The following is a 12650-nucleotide window of genomic DNA, read 5'->3' as shown; positions in this document are numbered from 1 at the left end:
TCTGGATGCTGGATGTGCTGGTACGCAAAAAATCATTCACATCATGTAAAGACAGCCCAAGGCTGTGCCAACCACAAAGGAGAGAAGAGCAACAAGTAGCATCACCCCTACAAGTATATGAAACCTTGTTTAAAATTCCTGGGTTTTTTTCCCAATTGTACCTCCCACCCTCAGACCCCTAAAAGTTGGCAGGACACCCAAAACACTGCAGCTAATCACAAATCTGATGGTTGCACCCCTGTTGTCCAGCACACTCACTTGATAACATGGGCTAAAATACCACATAGATACCTTCATCTGTCCTAAACCCAGCTCATTATTCACCTTAAAACTAGTTCTGGGGTTCTCATCCGCCTCTCTAATGACTTAGGGGTTTTCATAACTTTCTCCCCAGGTGCAGGAGCTTTCTGCAGGAACCCATTCCCCATCGCTTACCAGCTCCACATTTTACTTCTCCTATGTTGTGCTTTTTCTCTTCCCCCAAAAGCATCGCTTCATCATCCAGTTTCTCCTTCAGAGTTCCCGCGCTCACAAAACCCCATGGCTTTCCTCCCTCCCCCTTTCTTCTAGCCAAGTCTCAAGCTACTAAAAGGATAACTGCAGGTGTTAAGCACGGAGACAACAATTCCTGTACGTGCAGGAAATTCAAGCGTGGTTTCTGTTCTCAACCCTCCCAACTCTGCGTGTAAAAGAGGCCAAGGGAATCAGCAGGTTACTGTTTTCCTCTGCACTTGCAAATGTGATTTTTTTTCCTGCTATGAGATTTTGTGAGTGCCAAACGCTTTGCCAAAGATTTTCATATGATCTGGGTGGAGAGCAAGAAGCGTCAGACGTCTCATTGTAAACTAGGTTTCCAGCCCGGTTTTGTCCTCAGAAATGATCCAAATGACTTTCAGAGGAATCTGACTTTGCAGTGATCTTCTGCTGCACCCCCTGTTAGCTCCTACAAGAGCCCTGCAGTCTAAAATATCCTGAAATTAATCCTGTTTGGTTCTAGACCTGTCTGCTCTGTCCTGTCATCCTTTACTTGAACTGCTTTTCATCCTCTGCTATGCAACATGTTGTTCCCTTTTCCTCCTGTACTTGCATAAGAGAAATATAAAGGAAAGCAATTATTTTGCAAGTAAAACTAGAACCACCCAGGCTAAATCAGGCAGTTTTCTGGCACCATCTTAAAAAAGCAGGGCTCAAAGAACAACAGAGAAAAAACCCAGCATCCTCATTATGAAAGAGTGATCAGCTGAATAAGAAACACAAGGGGAAAAAACGGAGAGAAGAGCGAAGTGAGAAGTGTTCAGGCGAAACGGTCCTTGACAGGACCCCGAAGGAGCACAAACCTGCCGTGATGGTCCTGCAAGCGAAAGAGGGGTTACAGGCACCTTCTCCAACAGCCCCAAGGGCTTTGCAGGCATCTGGTTCAAATTACTTACCCAGAAAGACAGAGAGTGAAGGGGGCGGGAGGGGGGAACATGCAAGAATAGAAATGAAGAGGCAAGCGAGCGACCTCAGCCAGCGGAGGAGAGGAGAACATGACAGCCCAAATGGCAGTTGTGTTCTCGGCACAGGACAGGCAGCGAGTGGGCTGCCTCGTGGCAAGCACCGAGCGAGAAGCGCTGCCTGGAGAAGGCAGCTCTGTCTTGTGAACCCGAAGGGGTGAATTTTCCCCTCCAGCCTCCCTTGCAGAGCTGCGGACAAACTGGGCCAGAACTCCGCTTGCATATTTTTTTAAATGCCTGGTACTTATTTTTAAATATTAATTATCACTCGTGGCAACAAACCCATGCAGTTTCCCCCTTTGGGAGCACCCTGGTCCCAGGGCAGGTGGCTGGTCCCAGCCCACGCCAAACAAGTGTCTCCCAGATGGAATAACTGATCCGGCCTCCTGCAGAGCTGATGGAAGGATTGATTTTTTTGGAATAAAATCAAACTGTGGGGTTATGACACTAGACAGAATGGGCAAGAAACTTGCCTGGTAAAGCCATCACAATTCTAAGCACCAAGGTTTGTTCCAGGATGTTGTTCAGACGTTTGTGTACAAGTCTGAGATTCATTTATCCCTCTCCTTTGTTTTTCTCAGCTTCTAAAATCACCCTCCCAGCCTTTGAAAAGTGTAGGGAGAGGTGGAAAGTTCAGCCAAGCTCAATGATCCATGGTTTTAGGCTTCTGAGTAAATGGGCTTGTTTGTTTAGTTGTTTGGTGTGGGGTTTTTTTGAAATCAGGATAGCAAAACCCAAGACTGTTATTAAACCTACTGCGAACAGTATGTTTACGACATCACACAAAAAAAGATATTAAACCTTTTCCCCTGAATCACAAAACAAAACAGCACTGGTCAATGCACTGGAAAGTTAAACTGGCCCAGAATATTTCAGCCTCCAAATTAAACAAAAATAATCAGACAGATAGATTTTTCTAATTCAGCCTTTCAGATGTGATGTGCGAGTGACACAGGTGAGAATATTTTCTGCAAGAAGAATATCATCTTGATCACACCTGATAGAAATCCATTTTCCAAACTCATTATCTCCACTGGCTGCAGGGGCAGACTCATGGTGTCCTATTTAACAAAATACTAAATACTATTGGTTATTCTGGGCCAGAAAAACAGCATAAAGTTTTTCCCGCAGGCAGCCCAGGCTCCAGTTCCAGTCACGGATCTCTCACTCAGGGCTGGCCAGACCTAGGAGAGACAAAAGAGCTGCATCATGAGTACCACAGGGGGAAAAATTGTGCACCGGGGAGGCAGAAGTCAGCAAAGGTGTGGGTTCCCTCAGTGGTGGTCGTTGTACATCACCAGGAAACGCCAGGTCATACATTTTAACCCAATTTTCCTAATCTATATGGCCATTTCCCACATGAAGTGATGTAATCAGGGATGCTGATGATGCAGGGTTGCTGGAAAGAGGGAGGGTTCAGAGGGAGGGTAAGACAAGCAGAGAAGCAGAGCAAACATGGCATCTCCTTGGGATGCGGCATCATCTTCAGCGAGCGTTTCAGAGAGAAGAGTCTTCCCCTCGACTGCCACGCAGCTTGTCAAATTGCCTGGGAGGCTCAGGGAAAAGAGTCATCTTTCACACAATTTTACAAGGCAAAAGAGATCTCCATTTTTTGAACCATATCCCCTAAGCTTCTAAAGGAATTAAATCTCTGCTCCCACCTATCGAACCCTGCGCAGAAGGGAGAGGAGAAGGAAGCGGGCAAGGTCAAAGCCCACCTCTTGACTCCCTGAGGAAGGCTCGAGAGTGCCCAAATAACGTGGCAGGAGCTGACAATAGCAAAAAGGGCATCTTCTTGTCCCTTGGCTTTCTTAACACATACTGAGCAAAAAAATTAAGTGCTCAAATCCTTCTTATTTGTGAAAGGCCAGCTCGCCACTGGAGGCGGCTGGGTACAGCAAAACCTGCTTCAGCAGAAAAACAGAGACAAGCGGAATGGTTCCTTGTCCCCTTAAAAAAAAAAAAAAGAACCAGAGCTGGTCACGGAGTAATTACTGAAGTAATTTTACATCCAAAGCTGCTGAAGAGTCAAAAGGCAGCGCTGCTTTTGGAAAGAGGACGGAGCCCCCTCGTGCAACACACAGACCAGAAAGCTCTTCGAATGTGGGTCGTTTGTAGCTGGAGTGAACTTTTAGGTCCCACCAGATCATTTCCTCATAGCCCACACAATACTTAACTGGTTTTCCAAAGAAGAACTGCTTAAGGAAAGAGACAACAACAGACACATAGCAAAGGCCACTCCACATCCCAAGAGCACAAAAAGCAGAGCCAATACCTATCCCAGCCTCCTTCTACCCCACTCTCATTTCTTTTAAAACCTTCTTTGCTCCCCAGAAAGAAAACAGACACACTGGAAACAAGCATGAATGATAATAAACACAGGAACCAGTTCAGTTCATTGACCGTTCTGAGCGGCGTCAGCAGCGATTCTTTGAAGAGGTAAAAAGAAGAAAGTCACTCACCCTCACGAAGCTGGCGGGAAACCATCCTTCTTCATCATCGATCTGACCCCACCACCAGTCCTTGTTGGAAGCATCCAGGACCTTGATAACGTCTCCTGCTTTAAACGCCAACTCCCGGTTGGCCATGGTGACGTGATCCCATACTGCCTCAGCACTTACAATAGAACCACCACTGATCAGCTTTGAAAACAGAAAACCAGCAGTCAATAAAAGCTCGGTTCCCCCACGCAAGCACATGCACAGCAGCAGCACAGAAAAAAAAAAAGCGCTCAGCCAACGTAAAACCGATTTTCCTCCATTCTGATCCATCACAATTTCACCCTCCCCTGACGTAACCCGGTCTGCGACCGTTTCTACCATTTCTGCCACCATTTCTGCTCCTAAATCATGCCACGCAAGCGAGCACCACGTGCGGATGTCCAGTGCCCCTCGGGTCCCACACGCGGGAAAAGCCACACCTCCCCTGCCACCGCCACGCCGCATTTACAAGCATGCACATCTGTCAAGGAACATGGCTTTCAGGTGCAATTCGGTTAGCAGAACGGAGAGCTGGGAGTTCCTAAAAATGGCAAAACCAAGCAATGGTGTCCTGCAAGGGAATTCATGTCTCAGAGCAAGTTTGTTCACTTAAAGGATCAACTGTCACTCAAGGCTGAGAAGGTTTTCCATGCAAGTCCAAGCAAAGTTTGCAAACATATTTAAAAGAACACTTTTTTATATTTAAAAGAACACTTTAAAAAAAAAACCACCCTGAGAGTTCAGTATTTTTTTAGTGCTGGTGATGTACTGACATCCCCCGCTTTTGAAACCTTCAAGCTACACAGCAGATCAGAAGGACACAGTGGTACCTGCTGACCCCTTCCAGACCTGACCTGGAGCCCAGCCCAGCCCCACGGCATGTCCAAACCCTGCTCTGCTCACCCGAAACCTGCTGGTGGTTGCCGCCGTGACAGCCCTCGGGGTGCAGATACCTGCCCATTAGAAACTGGACTGAGGCCAGACTTGTGTCCGACAGGACCTACTGAATGTCTCTCCACACGGAGCACACGGTTGCCTTAGAGCTGGACAAGCACCACGGTGGGGACCTGACTGGTTCTCTCATTGCAACCCACCTCGTTTTATATAGATACAAAATTCTTTATATCTATCTATCTATATATAGATATAAAACTTATATATAGATATAAAACTCCTGGTTAATGCATGCGGGAAGGACTCATCCAAACACTGATGCTTGTGCATCCACAAGACAAATCATCCATCCATGCCTGGGCGACCCGCTGCTCCTCAGAATGATGGTCATGTATTTTCTTAACAGAATAATAAATTGTGTTTATGTTTTGTCCACTGCAGGAATTCTGCACTGAACAGTAAGGCTGTCCCAGCAAATACAGACTTTGCCCATACGCTTATGAGTTTGTCAGAGCCATCCTGAACCTTGTTCATTAATTCTGAGACACACTCAAAATGCACTTGGGCACGCCTCCAAATCAGCATTTCAGCTCACAAATGAAGAGCTCAGCGCTGCAACCCTTACAGACCTTCCACATGGCAAGACTTTAGCAGCCACAAATATCCTTTCCATTTAGGCAAGCAATACAAAGCATAACGACAATAACCCGGCGCAGCGGTTATCTAAGCGCAGAAGCACTGGGAATGGTTAGAGTGCTCTTAACAGCTCTTTTTTAAGTCTGGCTTCCCAAAATGCCTGCTAATAACTACCTGCACAGTAAGAACTTGCAGTAAACCTTCTAGCACTGCTGCAGGGTTCTCAGCATAAACACAGAAGAGCATTCAAGTCCCTACAGGCAATTTAGTCAACAGATTAAAGGACCTGATTTACCATTTTCCTTGAACTGACTTTCCTTTAAGAAATCAAGCTCCCTAGGTTTGTGACAATTAAAGTTGCGATTTCAGCTCTTCAATTATTAGAGTCAGTTATATATAAAACAGCAAGATCTAAGAAAGTCTAGCTTGACACTTAGTGCCTTTTATGCTCAAAGCCAAGGTGTATCTACCCAGCAGACCTCTTCTTCCTGCAATAGATAAAATAAAACGATGGTCTTCCTACTTCTGTTTTGTCAAATCATCCGTTCTAATTCAAAAATCAGCTGTAAAAGAAAAATATGTCTTCTTCGTATATCCTATACCAGCCTCACAGATGACCTGACAGCAGACAGAAAGCAAAGGCAAGGTTCATAACAAGCTCCCATTGAAGAGTCAAGCAATGGCCCTAATCGATGTGCTGACCTTATGGCAGAGGGCATCTACCGTCTCAGCGTGGGTTTATCTCACATTTGGGCTTTTGATACAGAGCTGCACGGAGCCAGGCACCAGGGGATTCCATCCAAACGAGGGGCAGGTGGTGTAGGATCCTCACTTCACCCCAGCTCTGGGCCCTCACTTAGCAAAGCAGGGTAGCTACATCTGGACAAATAACAGCTATAAAGATTGATTTCTGTTTCCACTGCAACAACTGAATGTTCAACCCAGGTAGGGATAAGTTTCAGTGCTTCCTCACAACACCTCGTGTCGCTCTAAATCAAGGTTTCTAGACGCTTTCATAAATACCAAGCAGTTTAAACCACAAAGAACCCCAAGACAGATCTGGAAGGAATGAAGACTTCGCAGCTGAAGAATCCCCCCTCAATATATTCAAGCCCAGTAAACTCATCTATTAACCAGAATTCATCTGTTCTTCTGCCAGGACCAAGCTCTCCTCCTTCACTAGTGTTTCCGCTTTGCTGTACTTATGGACACTGGCCGGTGGTTTCCCAAGTTAAACGAGCTCTGCTCTTCCAGCCTTGTCTTGGCAGACGGCTCTTCCTTCCCCTGAGCATTTCACCAGCCCTTTTAGGCATCTAGATATTTCCCCTGCATCTTTCTTGAACATAGATGACCAGAACTGTAAATACTATTCCCAAAGAGACCTTACCAGAGATTTGTGAAACAGCATGAAACACTTCTTGCAGTGTCACAGAAATCTTGCAGCAATACATAACCTCTCCCCCTTTTTCCCATGGTTACCTCCCACCAGCGGCTCACTGTGATCTTGCATTTAGCTTATCCAAAAAATTGAGGTAGAGTACCTTCTCTTTGTCTAGAAAATCAGTTTTCTCGTCAAAAAATAAATCAGGTTGGCCTGACACTCGTTCCTTTTGTTAATGCCATTGGGTATTTTAGTCCATTTTTCACTGACGATGAACCAGGAACAGAGCTATCACGCAGAAGCTGGATTTCTGCTTTTTCTGCCTCAGCTGACATAGACTTTGCTGTCACTTCACACACAGGCAGTTCTGGGCACAAACTGCCACAGAAACGTCACAGAAACCAAACTTAAGAGGGACGGTGTTTCAGAGCCTCCTACCCTACTTCACAAAAGTATTTCCTCGCATTTCTGAGCCTGAGGCACAAAATCCCGGCTCTGAGGAGCATGGCTTGGCCAGCGTGAAGAGACTTGCTGAGGGCCAGAAGAGCCCTTTTTCTGCTGTTAACGTAGAGATCTGGAAGATGCTTCCAGTGGGTGTCAGGAGCTGAGGTGGCTTGGCAAGGGGTTTCTGGATACCCAGGGAGAAAGGCTGTAAGTTCTTGGTTTTCACTGTCTAGTGCCAGCAGATAGAAGAAAGCCCTTTTAGCTGGTCCTTTCCAGCCCCATGTCCATATTGCTAGCCCAAGAAAGGGATTCACATGCCAGGAAGCCTGCAAGCAAGCCTTGGCCTTCCAAAATACAAATGCAGTTCAGCCTGTGAAAAAAAAATGGCAGCAGGATGGCAGAATTTGAGCTCCAGCCACCGCACGTGCTGGGTCCGTTGAAAGAACGTCAGAGCCTAAAATGTTTAATTTATTTTGCAAGGCATCTTGCTGCATCTGTGGAGCCATCTGACTCTTTCAGGGCAGGGTTACAGAAACAGAACCTGACATCTACAGCAGCAAGAGATGACGAACTAGAGAAAGGTCGGGATAAAATATTATTTTCTGAGAGAATTCAACATAGGAGCTCTTCTCTCCAGAAAGTTCGTGTCTCATGGTTTCAAATCTGGGTCTTAGTGCTGTGGTCAGAAATACTCAGCCAAAGACCCCGAAAGGGACTTTTCTCCCGTAATTTGACATCTCTACCACACAGCATCTGAGACAGTCATCTGGACTCCTTTATAATCAGTGAAGAGAAAGAGACACATCTGGAGTGTGATTCATCTCGGCTATTTCAGTTGTTTACCTTCGAGTGAGGTGAATCATGCCCTAGAAATTACTATTTCTCTGTGTTTAATTGGGTGATGCAGAAGTTTACACTTCCAACATCTTATGTTCGTCCCATCTACAATTTGGCCATCACTAAAAAAGGGTAACAAAGAACTGGATTTAACAATAATAATCACAATAGGAATAGTCAAATATTAAATCACACTCTCCCCGACACAGCAATTTCTCAGTGTGCGAAGGTTCTTGTAAATAAAACTATCTTCTCTGTGCCCACTGGAGGAACTCACAAAATCTCAGCCTTGTAAATTTACAATAACAAGGACTTAGATATTTGGGAAAAGTGTCCTACTCGGAGGAAGAGGGAGACAGTTAGAAGAAATGCAATAGGTGATAACATACATTTGGTTTTGATGTACCCTGAATACTGCTTGTCTTCCAGGTGAAAAGTCCTACTTCCCCTTTAAATCAATTATTCTTGTCAGTTGGTTGTTGAAACTAAAGAGCCCAAAGCAAAAAGTTCCTTGATGCTTTCACCATGTAACGTCAGTGCAGGAGAAATGCCCACGAGCACTTCTCAACAACAGACCCGAGAATAATTTTTACTGTTTTACGGGAGACTTCAGAGCACCACCAACCGCTCTCTGGCTGGGGCGAAGATAAAACTTTCTCAGTGGGCAGAAGAACCAGATTAACTACTGGGATGTTGCGCATGGTCTAGGGACCAGAGTCACTGTTCATCACAGGTCCTTCTTCACCTCTGACCAAACACTTGATCACGGCCAAAGATATACCAGGACAGACAAAGGAGGAGCTACTTCCACGTCCCAGCACCACGAATAGATTGACTTATGAGGAAAAGAAAAAGGGCAAAAAGACAATACTCTCTCCAATTATACACACAGCTGACACATTTCTGGCACACGCACTGAGAGCGTGGCGTATTATCACTGTATCGCCAGGATCACACACGTCCGCCTTTCCAGGGATTTTCAAACAGGTTTCCAAAGCTCTCTGTAAACCTCCAATAATTCAGTCACAAACCCTCACTCTAAAGACACTTATTTAAGGCACTCCTGACACTCATGTACAACAGGTGAATGCTTTCACAGCAGCAAGTCAAGTCAGTGGAAAGGAATTAAATCATTCCTACTTAAGGTCCATGTGGATTTTCCTTTCTCTGCTAGTCTGGTGTTATTTCCAGGATGGAATGTGGCCACTGGAAATACTGAATTACATTAGAGGTGCTGCCAAAATAAAATGACAACAACAACAAACAGTAAAAAAGGGTTTCAGAGGCCTCTGCAAGTCACGGCCTCCAGGATGCAGCACCGTCAGCGTGTGCCAGCCGAGAGCTCCCGACGCTGGCACACCACGGCGTGCCATGGCAGGGATGCTGAAGGCTGTACCGCAGCGAACACGGCCCGGTACGTCGTTGCAGAACCTCTGTTGAGCTCACCCAGCTGGGACTATCCTCACCAGTGTCAGGAGAGCTCAGAAATGCCCATCTGGGGAATAATCCCACCTGTCTCCTTCTTCCCTCACACTTTCCAAAGACCTCAGCCAAAAGGGAGGGATTCTCATTAATGCCACAGAGTAAGTTTCCAAGGAATATAAGAGAGGAGTTCAAAAGTGGTAGCTTGACTCTGGAATGTACAATTTATTTTTTTTCTGGCCATGGCTTTGTGGCACTGCTATCAAGACAAAATAACTCTCCCCGCCAAAGTAAGTAGGAAAATAAAAATACAAGGAATGACAGGAACAACACAGTTACATGACAGGGTAGAATCACTCTGCCAAACCCCATGACTAGAGCAAGCCCGGACCAGATCCCTCTGAACCCAAGGAAAAGAGGGGAAGGGGGATGCCACGAAAGACCCTCCTGCATCACCTCATCACCTCCTGTCTCGTGGTTGATAACTATAGCACATCCTGATGAAAAAAGCCCAGGATCACCACCTCAGATACTTTTCTAAAGCACATTACAGAAAGTGAGCTCTAAACCAAGGTTTACAACTTCTTCCAGGCTGCTGCAGGGTTTGAGTCTGCCAGCCAGGAACCAGCTGTGTCACTGTAAAGGGACTTTGCTCCAGCTCTACAAGACAGGACCTCCTGGAAGAAGAGTTTGGGGAATGGGTGAGCCTCTGCACGCAATGCATCTGGTGCATTTTCCCTGACTTCTCTCACTTCCAAAGCCACGACACGCAGTTGGAGCCCAACATCTGCTCCTTCTCAGCAACTGCCCGCGGTGATGCAGCCGAGTATGAAACGTTTTAATGACATCAGCCACTACTGCAATATTTTGCTAAGTATTCCCAAATAATCAGCACTTATTGGCTTCTGAGGGGCCAACTTGAAAAAGAAATCAGGAACTTACTGATATCTGGAGATGGAAATGGCCACAAGATAGCAGAAATCTTTTCAGAGGGTGATTTGGTTTGAGGTGAGGCCACGCAAATCACTACTACCTATCCATTCCTCTTCCAGGGATAATCATCGTTAGCTCGCGAGATTCTGCATTGAGTTTCCAGCACAGAGTTTCTCACTAGTCCAAAATTCACTTAATGAAGAGCCACCTTCTCAAAAAAAAACCCCAAAGAAATCTACCACAGTTCACCATCTCCTTAGAAAATTCTAAGCACCTACAAAGTTCCTAGGACCATGGCCTCAGGGTGATATGAACAATCTTCAGTCGGGGATATATTTCTCTATTAGATCTTCTACTAATGCATCAATAGAGTTATAATAGTAAAAAAACCCAAAGAAGAGTTGGGTAATTCCCTTTGAAATCAGCATTACATAAACTACATGCTCCTCCTCAGGAGCGGGACGGCAGGAAGAGGGAGCAGACTGCGAAGTGGAGATGGAGAAACGTGGTGAAACTATGCCATTTGTTCAAATTGTTCTTGTACAGACATGCCCTCTATTCAGACAACATAAAAGCACTGTAAAATAACAATAGCATTTCCAATTGTATTCAACAGGCCCTTCCATAACAGCAGCAGCCAAAACATCTTCAAACAAGAATATACAGAGAGCTGGCATTCGCAGTAAAGAAATCAATGCTCAGAGTAACCCCAGTAGAAGAGGAGACACAAACGATCTGCAAACCTCCAGCCAAATAAGAATTCCACTTTGTCTCCTGTGTTCCCAGAAGAAAGGCACCTCATGCTGCTCTACCCTCCCGTGTTTTAATTGCATTGCTCCCTCCCGAGCAGGAATGCTTCCAACGCAGATTGATAGGGCTGTTAATCATCGGGCCATTTATTGCAACAGCGACGCCGTCATCTCAAAGATTTCCCAAGGAGGGCGTCCATAGCTCTGCTGAGATCCTTGGATGTCCCCCCCATGAAAACCATGTACACGGTACAAGTTTGATGGGGGGCTCACCTGAGCTGCATGAACAGAAGCTGCAGCCCATGTTTCGGCCCAAAATTTCACTGGTTTTCACAAGTAGGACAGGTTCACTCAGTTGACGGAGCAGACAAAAAGGAAGTGTACAAGAAAACGTCACCCCACCTCATCGTGTTGTACTTTTGCTCTTGTATCTTCTCCCAATAGTTCCTTTGATTGTGTATTTATTTTTAAACCTCTCGTCAGAAATTATACAAACTGAATAATGCCAAATCATAGTGAATTCGCCGCACGGCTCATTCACAAAACAAATGGGAGGGCATTTCCACTTGATTTGCTTATTCTCTGAAGAGGTGCAATCACACAAAGGTTAAGCACAAGGCAAAGAATTTCCCTTTCTGCTTTCAAGCCCTTTGATGAGTTTGACTAATGGCTGGATTTCAGCTGAAAGAGGCTGATTGGAGGGAGAGAGCCTCTGATATCCCCATATTCTGCAATGACTGTCACACTTGGTTGGAAGCTTTATATATAAATCTAAAGGTGGAAAATCAGTACAGACCTAAAGGTTCATTAAGAACCTTACTATATTTTTCATTGATTTAAATTTTCTTGAAAGAATATCGCCCGGCACACATGAAATCACCTGGCCTCATGCAGGGTACAGCAGTAGACTCCAGGGTATGGCATTATTTTTATTCTCCACCTTATTATGGTTATTGTCCATGTCATTCCTATTAATAATAATAGCTGCAACACAGAGCTGTGTCTGGTAACTGGAGAGCTGAGAGTGCCCATAAAACCAAGGCAGCAATGAGGAAAAGGGCTAGTAACAAGGCAGAGTTACCCCAATAAAGCACTGCCCATGCAGTTTTTAATTGGCTCTGGAGCACCGGCGAGCCCTCGGCTTTGATGGGGCATATGTCACCGTAATTGCTTTCCAATCCCTTTTGCGTACTGGGCACATTAAGCCTCCCCTTGCCTGATGACATATCTTTCATGTACAGTAATTACAAATAACCACTAACCATAATCTTTTAACTCAGATAAATTATGAGATCGGTTCTAGGACTCAAAGTTTAAACTGCTGCGGGGAAAACAGCACCTTCCGTCAAACACAGCCCGAGTGGCTCTCAGCACTGAC

At 45.4% G+C, this 12650-nt stretch overlaps 1 protein-coding gene across 1 annotated transcript in view; it reads right to left on the bottom strand.

Annotated features, from left to right (window-relative positions):
- The window catches only part of ARHGEF9 (Cdc42 guanine nucleotide exchange factor 9), a 185484-nt gene that overhangs the window by 59615 nt on the left and 113219 nt on the right, over positions 1-12650 (bottom strand). Inside the window, exon 4 of the mRNA XM_074148280.1 lies at positions 3959-4138. Coding sequence (XP_074004381.1) covers positions 3959-4138 — 180 coding nt within the window. The remainder of the gene's footprint in view (positions 1-3958; positions 4139-12650) is intronic.

This window comes from Numenius arquata, chromosome 5 (assembly GCF_964106895.1).
Source record: "Numenius arquata chromosome 5, bNumArq3.hap1.1, whole genome shotgun sequence".
Taxonomy (NCBI): domain Eukaryota; kingdom Metazoa; phylum Chordata; class Aves; order Charadriiformes; family Scolopacidae; genus Numenius; species Numenius arquata.
This window is presented reverse-complemented; position numbering and strand designations above follow the sequence as displayed.